General features: G+C 40.3%; 1 protein-coding gene across 10 annotated transcripts in view; it reads right to left on the reverse strand.

Annotated features, from left to right (window-relative positions):
- Positions 1 to 18,870, reverse strand: part of LOC141769785 (transducin-like enhancer protein 4) — a 45,582-nt gene that overhangs the window by 14,414 nt on the left and 12,298 nt on the right. For 3 of the 10 annotated variants that reach the window (XR_012594331.1, XM_074639191.1, XM_074639193.1), the window contains exons 5-8: positions 13,857 to 13,919; positions 8,630 to 8,704; positions 7,078 to 7,279; positions 4,103 to 4,119 (exon numbers count right to left, since the gene is read on the reverse strand). Coding sequence is in view for 9 of the 10 variants with exons in the window: in XM_074639191.1 (XP_074495292.1) it covers positions 4,103 to 4,119; positions 7,078 to 7,279; positions 8,630 to 8,704; positions 13,857 to 13,919 (357 nt within the window). In the remaining variant the exon portion in view is untranslated. Of the gene's footprint in view, positions 1 to 4,102; positions 4,120 to 7,077; positions 7,280 to 7,867; positions 8,533 to 8,629; positions 8,705 to 13,856; positions 13,920 to 18,870 lie in introns of those variants that run through there. The other 7 variants (XM_074639192.1, XM_074639194.1, XM_074639196.1 and 4 more) reach the window with 4 other exon arrangements.

The following is an 18,870-nucleotide window of genomic DNA, read 5'->3' on the forward strand; positions in this document are numbered from 1 at the left end:
GGTGAGGACACTAGGGGACATGCTGCTCCACTCAACTGGCCGTTCAAGCGGTGATATACCCGATCGTGGAATGCACCGGATTGGTACCTGGTTTTCTGCTTGCCGTTTCAAACAGGAAACAACATGGCGGCCTGCTTGTAAACTCTCTGTTATTTCGTCTAAACAATCCACCAGAGAAATAGTCTACACCACTGCTGAATCTCGTTTCATTTTAGAACTAGTTTCACAGCTTGGTCCAAGTTTTTTGAGCCTTACGCATTGCACTGGACGGGCTCATTTGCATAAAGTTGAGATTTTTTTCTATGCAAATACAGACCCTCTCCAACTCGTTGCAACACTACCACATTACATTGGCTGACTGCATCTCCTGCTTTCCACAAGGAGGGTGAAAAGAGGAGATGTCACGCATCATCATCGCCTCATATTATTGGGGTATAACACATGTGCAGCCTGCACTTGCCGAAATTGAGCCAATAACAACGCACAGCCGCAGCTACGGTTACACTGCGCATGTGTTTTATACCCCATAGCCCAGCCTCTTTCAATAGGCCTTTGCTTTCCATAGGAAATGAAGTGTTGAGGCCACAAGCTCACTTTTCTACCCTTTCGGCCACCACTGCCCCCAAAATATCTTTAAAAAAAAAAATCAAAATTCAACTGCTCAATTACGCAAACGTCCATAATAATGTATCACACTGTGAAAACGCTGTGATATGTGACACAGTATGTGATATAATATTGTGTATGTAAATACTTTATATATCAATATGTGTCTGCAGCTTTCTCCACTGCTGTTTCCAAGGTCAGGAATTAACTCTGAACCTCAGATTTTATGCCAACATGGATGAGAAGACAAACAAAATCATTGAAACAATCATCAACAGCTTCTGAATGTACCTTGTGGTGTTTTCTTAAAAACAAATTCAGCCATTTATACTAATATGTTAAATGGATACAGTATTAACAATGCCATAACTGTATATTACATCTTTACTTTATTTGTTCTCTTCCACCTTCCCTTAAGAAAGACATCACAAGTTTGCTTCTTTCCACTGTGAGTGAAAAAGAGACTATTTGAAAATGTCCTGTATTTCATTCTCTTTGTTTCTCAGCTTCTTTCGCTAACTATCCCCTAAAAATGACGCGTCTGTTCACACCAAAAACACCCTTTAACTCCGCGTCCAAGTCAGTTGGTTTACTCCATCACCTCTGATCCTTCTGTTCGACTCAATTTGTCTCTGATTCTGCAGCCAACACAGCATGGAAGGCCGGACTGTTCGCCGTTTACAGATTTAAAAAAAAAAAAAAAAAAAGAGCATCCCAACATTAACAAAGAGACAGACTGCTTGGTAGAAAAAGTAGAAAAAAAGAAGTGTGATGGCCACCGCAGCGGTCACGCTAACAACAAGCTGCAGCGTGTTTACTCTCAACAAGTGATTCCTTCTGAAGGTCAGCGTAACCCTGACAGCGGCCTCATTAGGAAATCATTCTCCGCGTTTCTTTTCTAAACATACGGCACATCATCAAGGATGTCGACTTTGTTAAAGCGGGATTTTACCTTGAGTGTTTAAGGTCATTGTGTTTTCAAACAAAATCTTTTAATTGCATCTACTACAAACCACGTATCTCCTTTCATCACATAGTGGACTGAAACGGGAATATTACAAATACACACACACCCCAAAAAAAAAAATCAATGGCATTGACAGCTGAACCAACAATTAGCTTCATTACATAAGTACGTTTGAAAGGCCCGAGGAGGTGCAAGTCCTTGAACGCACCACGACTGCATAATAGACTGTCTGCATCGGCAACAATAAGTATTCAGACACACGTGTACGTCTGCGCCCACATACCTTTATCAGCGCGCGAGGTGCTAACGCCAAGGACATTAAGGCGCAGATGTTCATGCAATTCACACACACTGTACCCGGTGGACCGTTGCCAAGGCAACTGTGGACCACTGACAAGGGGCTTATTGGTTTCATGAAGTGACTGTTGGCTGTGTGTGTTCTCACAGGGCGCTAATGAAAGGCATTCATCATTCTGGTCGCTCTATCTTTACCGCTGATTTCTGACGACCTCACACACACACACACACATACACACACACACTGCTAATCGCTCCCATCACGGTGCCTACGGCTTTGTGTGTGTGTTTGTGTGTGTGTGTGTGTGTGTGTGTGTGTGGAGGAGGAGGATATACTACATGGGGGGCAGGAGATAACATATTAAACATTCCTCCTGTCTCCACCTCCTCCAAAACACCAGAGAACACCCACAACCTGCTAAACTCCTGCATGTGTGCGTGTGCGTGTGCGTGTGCGTGTGTGTTTGTCTGTGTGTGTGTGTGTGTGTGTGTGTGTGTGTGTGTGTGTGTGTGTGTGTGTGTGTGTGTGTGTGTGTGTGTGTGTGTGTGTGTGTGTGTGTGTGCGTGTGTGTGCGTGTGTGTGTGAGCTGCCGGAATAAAGAAATGCTAATCTGCTCATTGAGTATTCAACAAACCAAATGTTTGCCTTGGGAAAAAAGCTCAGCTTAAGGGACTAATTACTACAAGTGCTGGATGTAATGTTGCTCTGTTGAACTGCCTCCTTCCTTCACTAGTCACACGGGCGCTTTTTTTGGGGCTTTTTGCTTCTTTTTTCTTCCTCTTTGTCTCCGTTTCCACAAATATGAATATTTTAAAATACATGATTTTTTTGCAGTAAAATGTGGAATACATAAACGACTAGTGGATCAGAGGAAACTAATCTTCAGAGAGGGAAATGATGGCGGTGGATAGAGCTAATAATCGGTTTGAGTAATTTTTTTAAGGAAAAAAAAATCTGAATTCTCTTGATTCCAGCTTCTTAAATGTGAATATTTTCTGGTTTCTTTACTCCTCTGTGACAATAAACTGAATATCTTTGAGTTGTGGACAAAACAGGACATTTGAGGACGTCGTCTTGGGCTTTGGGAAACATTGATCAACATTTTTCACCATTTTATAGACAAAACAATTAATCAATTAATCGAGAAAATAATGACAGATTAATCGACAATGAAAATAATCGTTAGTTGCAGCCCTGACAGAGGATTCTGATCATTATTAAATAATGTTCAAGTAATGAGCCACATTTACAATTCTATAAATACTTATCAACACTTTTAACACAATAATTTGTGTTAAAATATGAAGCAGTGAACATCAAATACGTGTTATATCTAAGTATATGATGTATATATGATATTTAACATCTCTGTTAAAGATAGAAATGTTTTTCACACACAACTACTCTCTGATTTTATACTTTTACCTGAAAATTAGCTATTAATATCAAATTATTAGCATAGTATATATAAATCATAACACGTTTGGACTCTTGTTGTGAGTTTATTTTTCCTTCATACAGTAGTTGACACAGTTTTGAACTAGGAAGGCAAGTATCATCTATCAGTCTCACTTCATGTTCTTTGCTTATGATATCATATGATATGCTTTACCTGAACATGCTGTAAAATTATATAGAACCATTACAGTTATTTATAACAAACATCAAGTTGACAAAAAATGAGTGCTGCCCCCTCTTAGTCAACTAATCTGTTGTTTTGGTCTTAGTCTGAGTGACTTATTTCTAAGAAACTTCTGAGCACATGTCTGGTAAACACCAGATTTAAAGTGGTGCTTTTGTGTGACTCTTTGTGGAGAAACTCAGTTTTACAGATCTGTCGATTAAATCAACTAATAGATTAGTCGACTAAAAATTTCTTTGGCCGAGGAATGCCCTACAAAACAATATTCAAATAAATGCAGCCAAGTAAATGATTAGCATACCATGTTAATCCTAACATGTTTGGACTCTTATCTTTTGTTTTTTTTAACCTCACTTCATGTTCTTGATATCAAATATTAGTCTTCAGCTACTAGCAGGCGAGTTACGAATGAAAAGGAATGAAGAAAGAAAGAGATTGGTGTTTTGCAGGTTGTGTGACCTGATAAAGGAATTTAGATATTATTTAATTAATAAAAAGTCTTTATAAAGCTCAGGTGAGTGAGAATAAATGAGACTGTAGAGCAAACTCGTCATGATGTAACAGAGAGAATGAAGAGAAGAGAACTTACCTTGACCGAGTCTCTGTCTGAGGAGGCGGAGGGCAGGAGACAGAAAAAAAAGACTAATTAAGGAAATTAATTTCTCAGCAACAAGAGCAATAATACATGAGCAAAGATAGACAATAAGTCACACATAAACACACATTACACACACAGAGGAATAGAGGAATATGGCTAATGATGGTTGCCATTGATACTGATTCTGCTTGGTGATGATATTACCTGAGGTCTCATTAATGTCAGCTAAAGATAAAAGTACATTCACTCAGACTTTTCCTGTTATTTCATGCCTGCAGCACTGGAAACAAAGCAGAAATACACGACTATACTGGCTGGCTATACTCAGAAAACAGTGTTTGCATAAAGAAAGACACAAGAAGGACTTCAGCAGCTGCTGGTGCAACTAAAAGCAGTTTGAAAGTTTAAAGATGGTCGTCAACCAACTCTGTCCTGAATTTCTTTTTTTGCCAAAGGCTGCTCAAAACCTGCAAGCAGAGCTTAAGTTGTGCCAGAACAGGATCCGGGACCTCTCGGTTTTTGACTGCCTGTGTTACGGTACCTATTTGCATGGATCCGGTACCTCTCGCTGTATAAAAACAAACATAATAGCTAGTGTAAGCAAGTGGGCGTTTGTGCTGTGAAATGGTGAAATGAGTATGGCTAAATTCGGGTGTGTGTAGATGCGGTGCTGTCCAGAGTTCTGAAACGGTGCGGAGGACATCGATAGACAGAGAGACAGAACACAAGCTTGCTTTTCGTGGTTGTAAATACAACTTTCGTCCCTAATTCCATTTACCCCCCATTGTAGCAATCTACAGACAGGAGGGAAACAACCGGGAAGTGAAGGGACAGTCTACGAGAGTGAGAGAGAGAGAGAGAGAGAGAGAGAGAGAGAGAGAGAGAGAGAGAGAGCGCACCTCCCCCTGCAGATTTGGAGTGATTATCGTGAATGCTCTGATTAATAAATGTAAAAAAAATAATGCTTTGTTTATGACAGTTTAGTTTAGTTTAGTTTTAACAGCCAGACGTTGTACAATGTGCTCCAGGCACTGTGGATTTTTAATACGTTCCGTCTTGCAAGAGGTTGCAAGACGACATCAGGTCACATTTCTTTCTCTTAGCAGAAAAATAAATATTTTCCAGTGGAAGTTCTGTGATCAAGCTAGCAGACTAAATGTACATACTTTGCACCAGAGGTGGGATTCTCTTAAGTCTTTTTATGCAAGTCCCAAGTCATGACTGACAAGTCCCGAGTCAAGTCCCGAGTCCTAAACTTTGAGTTTTGAGTCCTAAACAAGTCATAATGTGCTCTTCACTAAATGTAATACCATTTGCGTCTTCGGCTGTAATTTTTGACCTGCCTGTTTTGCATATTGCAATTAGTTTTTGTTGACTATCGCATAGTTTAATAATAATATATTTAATAATTAATACTTTGGTATCACTTTTCCAACTGGTGCTCAGTAACGTAACGTTAGTTCTTTATGGTTCTCTCCTGCAACTTGATTGGATGCTGTCAGATCGGTTCAAACAAAGTGTATCTGGAGAATTAAGTGTCGACTTGCTGGGAATGAATGGAGTTAACGTTTGATTCAGGAAATGAAGAGACATGAATCCTGTTCTTGTGGCAAACTTTTTAAATAACCTTCTTTTTAATCTTTGGGCTTGGGAGGAAGGTATCAAATATTTCCTGTCAAAAGGAAGTGAAGTCAAGTTCAAGTCGAGTTGCGAGTCTTATTTTAGGTTTTGTAAAGTCAAGTCTCAGGTCATCAAATTTGGATTCAAGTCTGACTCAAGTCCACACCTCTGCTATGTACACATGATCAACTGTTTGTATTTATCACCGAATGCTTTGAAGGTTGAAGGTCAATATATTAACACTGAAAATGGGGATGTTGTCTGAAAAGTTGCTGGATTTTTTTGTAAATTAAGGAGCCCAGAGGGGTCAAAATGAAACCAAATTTGGCAACAAAGTGACCTCATAGGAAACAGCATGAATTAGAACGAATGCATTTAAAAATACAAATAAAGAAAGCTCTTATTCTACATACACGCCCATTCACAGGAACTCAGCGAGAGAAATGTGATTGTTATTGATTGTGCTGCTAATGGGGGGAAGTATAACCTGTGTTAGCAGCTGTTAGCTTTACTGCAGCTACAGGGCAAGGTTAACTGCTCTACTGTAAAAACACTCACAGTCATGCTGCCTGCTACAGAGTAATTAAGAGCTGGCACACACTGTTTCTACACACACACACACACACACACACACACACATTGTACACTCTCTATGTACTGTAATTAAATGCTTGAGCTCAAAGTCAGTCAGCTCGTGGAAGAATCAGAGGCGTTGTGCGTGTGCGTTGTGCATCATTTTGGTGGTGTATCGCTCCCTATTAGACCAATTAAAACAGCATAATGACAAATCAGTTTTTAATTGCTTTAACTGCTGTTCATTCAGAGTACTATCAATTAAGCATCAGCCAGTACAAGTGGTGGTATAACTCACAACTTTGACTGAATATTCCAGACATGTAAAGTAATTTGGGATCATTATTAATTGAAAAAAAAAAAAAAAAAAAAAAGAACCTTCAGTATTTATGTCTATCAAACGCATTTAGTATCTGCTTATGAACGACATTAAACAGTTTGTGCAATTTGTATTAAGTATTGACATGTTATATTAGGTTTATCAGATAAACAAAAGGATAAATAATCTGTCAGTGCATAAAGATTTACAGCAATCTAATGAAAATCTTATTTAATGGGATGTTTGAGGGGAATTTTGAGGCTTTGAAGATTTATATATTCCCCTCTCATATGTTTGCACCTTTCCTAGATACGGCTGTAAAGTAAAATTAAAATTAATATTTGTATTAAATAAAAATGGATGAGGAAGTAACCAAACAAAAACAAAACTTCACATAGTGACTGCTAAAACAGACATAAACACATCAACACCTACAGTACAGAGCAGGTCTTACCTCTCGGGTGCTCGCCGTTGTTGTCGTGGTGTTTCCTGTCGTCTTTGAGCGGCAGCTGGTGGCTCAGGGCGGAGGACAGAGCCAGCAGGCTGGCGGTACCGGCTCCGGGGGGCAGGGGGGGCTGGAGGCCCGCCGGGTGTGGCGTGAGCGGGACGGGGATGGCGTGGCCGTGGGAGAGGTGCTGAGCCTGGAGCTGCTGCTGCTGAACCGCACACAGAAATAATGATTACTATGATGTTGCAATCTGACTTGAAGCACTTTGTACGGTTGAAGACAAAGAAGAAGACAGACGGGAAGGAGAACTGAGGGACGAAAGAAGAAACATCAGGAGCACCACATAATACCTAAAACATCTGGAGCCAGACCACGACTGGATATTAGAGGTGATATATTTTAAAGTATCCTCAATTTTTTTTTTTAAATCTCTGGACACCTGAAAATATGACAGGTGTGTCGGAGGGCAGAACAATGTGAAAAAAAAAAATGAAAAACCTCTGCTTACTCTTGCTTAAAAAAAAAAATGTCGTTAATAAATAAAGATACCAGCAGTAAGCAAGACAGTGTGCAGGAGGTTTTTCTTCATTACTATTATAATAAAAAAATTAAAAAAATTAAAAAATATAGATATATATCACTCAATATACATTGTTTGTTGTTGTTGTTTTTGAAATAAAAGTAAATGTACATTTCCGAGGATCTCTTAAAGGAAAAGTGTGCAACATTTAGGGGAATCAATTGGCAGAAATGGAATATGATATTAATAAGTATATTTTATTTAGTGTATAATCACCTGAAAATAAAAATGGCTCTGAAGAGGGCCGTTCATGTTTTCACGTCGGCCAGCGTAGTTCTCCTACACACTTGGCACACGGGAGAAGTTTCAGTTGGTTGCAATCTGCAACCTCACCGCTAGATGTCGCCAAATCCTACACACTACACCTTTAAATTTAGCTAGATTTGTTCAAGGCGGGACATTTTGCAGTTGAAAAGCAAACTTGTCAGAGCTCTCTGGTGGACAAACTCATGACACTGTGTCCAAATTACCTCAAATATACAGTATGTTTGCCATTTCTGTACTGAAATTCCTTGTTACCTAACAGCCGACATATACGCTGATACTCATAATCTGTGATAGTATAAAACTGGTCGATGATGTCTGCCATGCCGATGTAAATCCACGGCTCTAAACCCTTTGCATAAAGCAATCAACAGGTGCTTTTTGGAAATATTAAAAACACACTGCTGTGCTGAACAAATATTGAAAGACCTATCGTTCACATTGTAAAACTCAATAGTTAAAAGAATAAAAATGGCCAATTACTGAACTTTAGTGAATAAATAAGGTAGAAATTATTATTATTCATGTCTTTCTCTTCAAAAGGAAACAGCTAACTGGTCCATTTAGCAGTCAGTGTTTAATTCCACTATCATCTTTAAAAAATATCTTTCCCACTCTATGTAAAGCATTTATCTCTGTTAGATCTGTCTTACAGCATCTACTATTACTGTGTGTGTTTGTGTGTGTGTGTTTGTGTGTGTGTAATACACCCACTCCTATGATGGCGTTGAGTTCAGCCATGGTGACCTGCTTGGCCCGCTCCACCGCCTGCACCACCTGCTGCTGATGCTGCAGAGAGACACACAGAGAGAGAAGTGAGATATCGAAACAGCAACTGAGACGCAGAAAAGAACATCTGTTGCTTTATATCCAGACATCTGGATTTTTAAAGAGGGATTATGAAGATTATGACCTCTGTGGACGAACAGAAGGAACTACAACAACGAATGTATTCCTCCTACACAGTCCTCTCTATGGTATAAATGAAGATCGTGATTAAGAGTCTCTGCACACCTCACATCAAAGTGATGCTTGTTTTCCATCAGTCTGTTTTTTCTATCAAACCTGAATCACAGCTAAATGGCAGCTGTCAGACGTCAACATTATACAGCCTGATTTACACTTATCAATCAATACACAGCAATGCACTGATCATAAAACCTGACAAACTGTTGTACATCTCATTAAACCAGCCTTAAATGTGCAGTAACAGAACAACATAACCTCATACAACAGTTCGTACGATATCTTACAAAAAGTTATTCCTCATTTTTGGGGCGTTTTCCTACCAATGTCCAGCAATACGCGACGATTTATGCTCGTTACATGCATACAGTCTTTGCAAAATAAACTTCCGTCTCCACAGGATACAACTTGGTTAGGTTTAAGCAACAACACAAATTGCAACACTCTCGCGAGATGGTCAAGGTTAGGATAGGTCGTCGGGCAGCGAGTCTCGTGAGAGTTTTTTGCAAGTTTTGACGATTTAAGGGTTACCTTCTAGACACGACCAAGATTACGGTTTGGGTTAAAATAACTCCGGAAGTGGCGTTACTTAAGTACGGAAGTTACGTGACAAATAAATCCACGTCGACTTCTGTCACACGGGACACAAAGACTGATCTCCTGTGCGAAAGTCCTCCCTAGTTTGTGGCTCTTTGTACTTCCTGGTTCACGATTACGTGGATTACATCCGAATTGATTTTGTTGGATATATATACGAATTATGCTTAATTTATGCTTGCCGCATCCACAAGTGTCCACACTGCCAAAGTGACGTCACACCATCAGACACGGCCTTTCGCAGGGGGTTCCGTGCAGCAGGTTTTCGCCGGTCCGTGCACATCCAACATGTTCTAACTATGCGGACGCGGAAGGGCGGAGAAGATGGAGCACTTTGAGGAGCTTTGAGAATGTCACGAGGAGAAACCTGCAAGGAGTACAGAAGAGTCAAACGCCACATCAGCTCATCTCCGTGCGTCAGTCCTTGCGGAAAGTATAAACAAAGCTTTACAGTGCATTACTTTTCGTAGGTAAAGCTACGAACGGTGTATGAGAACAGCCTGAACAAAGTGAGCTTTACAGTCTCTAACTGAACCTCGAACCAGATCCAGATTAAATGCCATCAGACAAGTACCGCAGAGTCAGACTCTGCTCTTTATTTAGAAAATAAACTCACCAGTGTGTTCATTAAAACTCACCGGATAGAAAACATGAGCAGCTAATTGGGGTGTAGCTACTAGTTGGTCAAGTGTAACGTTCACAGGCCAGTTAATTCTGTCTTCGGGGAGCAGAATCTGAAAACCAAACAAGTGGAGGACCGAGGGGACGGTTCGAGATCCGTGTTTACTAATGTGTCCAACATAATCTGTGGTACGAGTGGTCAAACATACTGATATAAACAACAACAATATCTTATAAAGAAGTGTATGCATATCATTATGTACGCTGCGCTGGAGATGATGTTTCACTTTAGGATAGTGAAACATTTTCAACCCTAGTGTCTCCTACAAAATGACATGTCCATACAACAAAATTTCATTCTTAATTACGTTCGGAGGGAAACGTTTGTCTTTGACGTAGGCTATCACAAATTTGTTTGTAATAGTCCGCAGAAAGCCACAGCACGTGACGTGGTACAACGTGCGACGCGCAGAGAAGGTGGCGTAGTATATTCAGCAACCGTTAATGAAAGTTACATGGAATGACAACGAGTATAACAAGCGAGAAAATGCACTACGGGTGGGCAGACTTTCCTCCAGGAGACCGCCGTTTGTGTCAGTGTGAAACTAAAAGTCAACGTTCACTTATTTTTGTTGCCTAAACCTAACAAAGTTGTTTTGTTTCAATGTCGTAGTAATTTTAAGCCAAACCATGATGTCTTTTTACTAATAGTTTTGTTGCCTAAACCAAAGTAGTTTTGTTGCATTATTTGTTTTGTTTCAATCCACAACGTTAACCACGTGTTTAAAACTGTTTACAACTGTTACCGTAATCCAGGAGAAAATATGTTTGCCCTGTAATGTAATTAAGAATGCAGTTTAGTTGTATGGGGGATGTAATTTTGTAGGAGACAGGGTTGAACATTTTACATCCATCAGTTTTTCAACATGTTTATGGCGCAGCAGCTATAATTATAAATTCTATACAATTCTGTTTCCTGCCCACACATCTCAAAATGGTGTAGCTGAACACTTCAACACAGAGAAAACAGACGTATTTGTGGAGAGAAAGAGGCAGATAGCCAGTAAGAGAGACAGACAGCCAACAGGGCAAAGTCACCCAAAGGGTACGGAGCGAGAAAGACGGATCCAGGCGGAGAGAGAGAGAGAGAGAGAGAGAGCGAGAGAGAGAGAGAGAGAGAGAGAGAGAGAGCAGCGAAGATTCATCCAGGAGCGCAAAACATCAAAGTAGGGCAGAGAAGAAAGAGCTTATCCGGTGTGGAAATGAACCTGACCATCGAGTTCAGCTACACCTCTGCAGACATCTAGAGTCTAACCCGCCTGGACGTGACTCACACACATGAAAAGATCCATCGGTTTGATTGATGTATCGGCAAATAGCTTCTAAACCATCATTATCAATAATTGTAATAATTACAGACACCAGATATTCAATAACCAACAATTATGTTTGACATTTCAGCCAAATCAGATGCTTTTCATTAAATCACACTGCCATTAAGAGTTTATCTGTGATACTGTAACATGATATTTGATGCAGGAATAAATGTCTAAAACACGCTTTGTTAGAAAAACGCTGTTTCAAAGTGTCTGCGATAGCTGACGGAGATGAGCACAAGTTCAACTCAAATGCAAAAAAACAGGAAAGGTAATTAACTTTGTCATAACATTGTTAAACATCTTTTTTTCTAAAGTGGGTGGATCACTGAAGGCTTCCATGTAAAGTGCTGACTGTCACACGTTTACACTGTTTCAACTAGGGCTGCAACTAATGATTATTTTCATTGTTGATCAATCTGTGGATTATTTTCTCAATTAATCGATTAGTTGTTTGGTCTATAAAGTGTCAGAAATGTCGATCAGTGTTTCCTAAAGCCCAAGATGACGTCCTCAAATATCTTGTTTTGTCCACAACTCAAAGATATTCAGTTTACTGTCATAGAGGAGTAAAGAAACCAGAAAATATTCACATTTAATTAGCTGGAATCAGAGAATTTTGACTTTAATCAATTATCAAAATAGATATAATATAATATAAATTTAGTTGACAACTAATCTAATAATTGTTGCAGCTCTGGTTGCAGGGAAAACAAGACTGTAAATATCAAAAGCTTCCTGCAATCATTACAAAAACTTTTAGAAATCCACAAAAAAGAAAGAAAATTAATTCAATTCAATCAACAATTGGCTAGTAAATGTAGCATTTAATCAGACAAAATGGCCAAAATTATTAGATCAGTATGTATTAGTTAGTATTAACTAAAGTATGCTGGATTTGAGGCTTATAGGGGTTTGTTCTAATACCAGTGCTACCATGGTGACTGAGTTTTGGCTCAGATACCAAATCCATTACTTGCAGACTACAAAAGCTTGTCTACAAAACCCTTTCTCCTAAAAACAAACAAACAAACATGAGCATATAATAACTTTGCTTAAAGAACATGCAGTATACATTCAGCAAATTCATGAGGGGAGACAACCCATGCAAAAACACTGTTTTTCATGCTGGTCAGTTTTTAAGATTTTGGGCTATTTTGATAGAAAACATCCAAAATACAAATTGAGGTGCTTATTTTACTACACATTGTCTATTTGCATCTGTAGATTTCTCCTAAATTCAACCAAAGTTAGCATTAGATAATGCCTCATTTGCATATTCAAATATTAACAATTCAGAAAACTTGTAATATGATTCATTTCACCTGTAGTATCTCCCCTTAAGTCAAGAAATATCTGATCAAAGATTGAGCATAACACGACTACGACCCAGGACCTCAGCGCCAGTTGTCATACAGAGTGTGAGACCCAACCCTATCTATATTCTATACATGCACAATTATAAGTATTAGGCGTAATTCTAATAACGGTCAAATGTTCCTGAGCAATTACTTCTCGATACATCATCCTGTTAGTGACAACAATGTTGCTGTCAACGAAATAACCAAACTGTAAGAAGGAACGACATCCGAAAATGACAAAACAAAAAGCTCCAACAAACACGAGCTCACACGCCGTCGATGTGATTTGCTGCACAACAACAATAATAATAATATGATTGTGTTACATTTCATATGCGCAGCCAGTAAAACGAGGCCGTGCATCAAAACAAAGCCGGTCCCTGCCTCCCCTCTCTGCGGGCCTCAGGGCTGTGTAGCAGCACCACAGTCTAATGCCATTATTCCTAATCCACCCTAAACCCTCCTAATCCATGGCTAATCTGGAGGAGAGCTTTGGAGTCCACACTCACTCCTTCCTGCTGTTCCCACCCCGCAACACACACACTTTCAACTCCTCCAGAGGAAGGATTTACCAGCGAAACACACACACCTAAAGATTCCATAATAAACATATGTATGTATGAAACACACCTCTATCACCCACTGCTGTACGTGCACACATTTACAGTGTGTTTTACGTGCATGCAGGTGGACAAACACACACACACACACACTCGCTCAGCCGCTGGCTCCTGCATATGTTAGTGGGAGACATTTAATAAGTTCAGAGCATATCTGCCTATCCCGAGCAGGGAGGATTAGCCCAGGATAATCTGTGTGTGTGTGTGTGTGTGTGTGTGTGTGTGTGTGTGTGTGTGTGTGTGCGTGTGTGTGTGCATATCTTGTCTGTTTTGCCTCACAATCCACCACACACACTTCTCCTCCTTCTATGGCTCCTATCTGTCTCTCTCTGTCTCTCTCTCTTTCTCACCCACCTCCGTCTTAACTTGCAGCGACAGGCGGCGTTTTTCTGAGTCTTACCTCTTGAGAGAGGAAGGGGATGACTTGGGCGCAGATTGCGTTCAGCCGTTTGACGATCTCCGCCTAAAAGAAGAGAGAGAGAGAGGTGGGCGCAGACAACACAATCATCATCAACAGACGAGGAGGAAGCGGCGTCCTCCTCACACAACCTACAAAACGCTCACATCAAACTCAGCGTAATAATGTGTGTTAAATTAAAGTCAAAGCCCACTTTGTTCTCACATAACGGCCGGATCGTGTGAAACAATAGTAATTTGATGCATTCTCAGTCGTTGAAAGCTTTTACGTGTGTCGTTAGAAACATTGCGGCTGAGGTCGAATAGTCTTTTTTGCTCAGGAAGGTTCCTAACGGAGTGAAATGACCCAGAAGTATCTCAGAAGCAGCCATGATGAGAGCTGTTTGAATCCTCTAAATGTTAAGGAAAGAAGCTTTAATGCTTCCTTTCTTATCTCCTTTAGCATAGGACACACTGGACCATCCTTTACCAAAGGAAAGGAGTTATTAACATCCCACAATTCTTTGCGGCCGCAACTTTTAAAGTGACTCACCATTCGGCCATTCATGATTACCAGCGATATGCATATCTTGCATAATATTTTCATACAGTCATATACTAATTGGGATTCATGTTGATAAGTGATCAGTGACAACCATTTCGTTTAACTTTATTTCTAGTTATTTATGTTACAGCAGCAGAAGGAATAGCAGAATCTGAAAGAGCTATTTAAGCACGTACGGGGGGGAAGCAGCGTCTTTTGTAGCCCATCTTCAGAACATTGTAGTTTTACCACATCAATAACATCCGCCGCCGTCGCATCATAATTACGGAGCTTATAAGTTTAAGTGCAGTCGGATTCTCTCAACACCGCGGTTGTCTTTTCTTAAGTCCTTATGAATTCTCCTTCTCATCTTTCCTTGACCTCATCATCTTTTCCATCGAGGTCAAGGAAAAGTGGTTAGGAAAAGACTTTTTTGACTTTTCAATCGCAGCCTATGTCTGGTGGGTTTTTCTTTTGGCCCACAGGCTTTGCAAACGTTTTATGAGTAAAGAAATACACTCAACACGTTTGTTAGACCTCAAGGATACACACAATGTGTTTTAATGAGTAACACTGATTGTAAACATAACTTTTGTTTGTTTACAAGAAAACTCCACAGGGCCCCTTTAAGTTATAAGCATTTTAATGAGAAGAAGAAAAAGAAGAAGAAGAAGAAGAAGAACTGGGAGGATAGCATGAGCAGCAATGGTCACGACAAAGAGCAAAACCACCAGAAACTTCATCTGCAGACAAATGCGAGGCATCAAAGTGCCGCCCACATTGTGTGTTTTAAAGATGATCTCTGGCGCAGGCAGCGTGGTAATGAGCGCTCACTGTAGCACCGGTGTCACCAAAACAGAAAACACAAACCTGACGGAGAAAGAGCTCTCTGAAACAGATTGTCGGCAAAGAAGTCTGAATAAAGCGGAATAATTTATTCATGTCAACCGGGGAGTGAGTTAGTAACGCATTATGATCTGTATAACCTTGTCAGGTTAAAGGCACTGCTAAATGAATGATGCATTCAGTCGATGGACTGAAAATGAATCAACTATTCATTCAGCAACTATTTTGACAATCGATTAAATGTTTGAATTATTAATCAAACACAAATGCCAAACATTATCTGGCTTCTGCCTCTCAGATGGGAGGATTTGCTGACAAAATAAACTGTGATGATAATTGTGACTGGCATTTTTCCTTAGATTTTATAAACTAAAAGATAATAAATTGTAAGAATTATCAAAAGTGAAACTAATCATTGGTTGCTGACCTGGTTGAAGATGATCTTCAATGAGATTAAGATTAAGCTAGACAAACCTAATCACTCCAATCAAACGTTTTAGTTAATACACCTATAAGGCTGCACAATACATTATCTAACGTCATCAAAATGTCAACTGTGATATTGCACTTCATTGCACTACATTTTGAAGTGCTGTTTTCTACCGATGCTCTCTTTCAACTAACTCGAAAAAAATCCCTATCACTTTATTTTACTGGTGACATTTCAATTTGTTCAATAAAAGGACGATGGAGATAATTTCCCGCCGTTTCTTTTAATTAAACAAGCAAATTGTTGTATTTTAGCAGTATACTGAAAGCCGTAGAAAGGCAGAACTGAGTACACTTTAATATATTTGTAGTTACTGCACGTAATATCGTTATCGGGATATTCAACAACCTTAACGCATATCACATATTTTCCTCATATCGTGCAGCCTAAATACACCCCACACATACACACACACAATTTACACTGACAATAATACAAAACTCATGATCATCATTCTTGATGTAGAGCATTGCATCCTTGGCCATGAAATAGTGCTGATGTGTTCATCTTTTCTATCGATCAATATATCTACATACACACACCGGGTAGTATGAACACACTCCAACACAACATTCACATGTTTTTAAGAGATGTGTCAGCTGGTAGCTTTTCATCAATCTTGAGTTACTCTACATCAAATATGTGCTTCTTCAGATAATTAGTTGTTTAAAAAACTGTCCCCTAACTTAACAAGCACAAGTGAGTTTGTTAACTTACTAAAAATCACTGTTGCATGCTATATATATCATGTGTCATTTTTGCTGAGATGCCGTAGACTTCCTGTGGACTCTGCTGTCTAAACCAGTCAAGACTGAATAATGGAAAAGAAATAAATGTCAGTCTGTTGAGCAAAAGCCAGAAACGGAGAACAATGGGATTGTTTGAATCACAGAGAGCGTTTTTTTTATTCCATTCATTCTTCTTCCTTGTCAAAACCTGGCACCAACATTGCACCCACGATGCAACCTGATCGCATCATAACAGCTGTGTGCTATGTAGCCTTGAGCTGCGAGCTTCAAGCAGAGATGAGGAGCTAACTCCACACCAACAGGTTACTTTCATCTTCAGTCTCTCTCAATGAACATGTCGTAGAGACGTCTGCAATCGTAGAGATGTCTGTGCAGGCCTACCTGCCCAGCCAGTCTTCCCTTGAAGGCATCCGTGTTGAAATGAAAGTCACAGTCGGCGCATAGTTACAAAAATTCACAGGTGCACGACCAAGCGGCGTGACAACTTGTGGAGCCTTCACGCACAATGCGAAAGCCGCGATGACGTCATTTTCTGGTGAGCGCACCTTGCGCCGGCTTCACTACGTCGACCATAAACCAGGCTTTAGTCACTCTGAAGTCATGTGAATCGTTAGTCAGTGAAGTTAACGTCAACCATGACTGTTTCCTAACCCTAACTATGTGCTTGTGTTGCCTTAACCTAACTTCCTTTGAAAGAAGTTTATTTTGAAAGTACACTATGCATGTGACAAGCGTATACTGACATGTCGTCCCTGACACGTCCAAAATTAATGCTAGAGGGGTGCCTAGAGCGCCATAGTCCAATGCCGAGGTGCACTAGCCAAGCGGCGGGATTTGATGAGTGTGTTGTCCCACCATCTGATTTTTTTCAATTCAAATATCAATATCAGCCTCAAAACTCCAGTATCGGTCTCTGCTACTTATCCTCCAGTATCTCTGGAAAGTTATTCCACCGCTGCACTTTATGAACCTCAATCAGCATCAGCCTGATGGATGATTTGTGAATATAAACCCAAGACTTTGTCCTCTTGAGTATTTAGACGAGTACAGAGAGGGGAGAGCTCTCGAACAGACAGCTGAAGGAAGACAAGAGAGGTTTTTTGTCGACTTAATCAGCTAAATTAAACTAAATTACAACTGAAGAAGCCATCACGGACTGAGCTAATTCCTCCAAGTCCAACACCAATGCAGAAGAAGCTCCGTGTCAAGGGCTTGTTTCATGTGTATAACCTTGACAGAGGTGAACTTTGCTCTGGTATCAGTAGTACCAGACGCCCCCGGAGGCCATGAGAGCAAACCTGCAGACACACACCGATACAAACCCATCAGACAGTCTGCACAAGCAACACTGCGGCAGGATGCTACACATAAACACACTTGCACGTACACACACCTCCACAGCCTTCTCTGTATTCATCAGATGTTTTTACTGAACCCAAGGGTTGGCTTTTAAAGATTATACAGCACTCTCTCTCTCTCTCTCTCTCTCCACATCAGGTAGGATTTTTTTTTTCAACAGGAAATTGCCTGATCCTCTGTCCCAAAGGGAGTGCCAGTAGTGCAACTCCAATCCAAACACAAACACAGAAAAAAGACACAGACTCGCAGAAAACCACACACTAAATGGCACACGGGGATAAACATCACTTTCTTGATTTGTAAGACTAAATGCGTACAACTATATAACAGACAGTCTTTCCTCGAGAGGTCACGTGACCTGCAAGCACGATGGTCGGAGACCTCTGGGGCTCTGCTCCTTCGGTACCGGTTTTACAAATAATTTGACTTCCAAAACTTACAGCAGTATTTTCTTTGGTCATATAAACTCTATAAGATGTCAGGCAACAGGAAACGGTTTGACTTGACGATTGAACAGCCATCAGCAAAGCAAAAACAACAGGATGCAAACAGCACTGCAACTAGCGATGCTCAGAAGAAGCCATGTCCTAACAACAAGATCGCCTGGAGGCGGTTGTCACGCGATAATAATGCAGAGTGAAAAAATCAGTTTAAAAAAAGCTCCAGTAAGATATTGATGAGGCTTACAGGTTGGCAACAGGATGGTAGTCCGAACAAACAAATCCGGGACAGGTGAGCAGGTCAGGAACAGATCAGGTTCAGATAGATGGAAAGCAAAGGCATAAGCATCAAGGACAATCTTACAGGGAATGAGTTGAAATGGGCCGGTTATATACTGCAGAGCTGATGAGGCAACAGGTGAGCAGGTGGGCGGTAAAGGGGTAACAACAGAGGAAGATGGGAGTGGCTAGAAGCGGGAGTCAGGTAACTGGGACAGGTGGAAAGGTCTGAGGGCATCTAGTAGACAATTGAATGGAGGCTAGGACACGGTCTTGAGCTATGGGGTATAATACAGTGTGACTGGAGCTGC

This window comes from Sebastes fasciatus, chromosome 6 (assembly GCF_043250625.1).
Source record: "Sebastes fasciatus isolate fSebFas1 chromosome 6, fSebFas1.pri, whole genome shotgun sequence".
NCBI classification, from domain to species: domain Eukaryota; kingdom Metazoa; phylum Chordata; class Actinopteri; order Perciformes; family Sebastidae; genus Sebastes; species Sebastes fasciatus.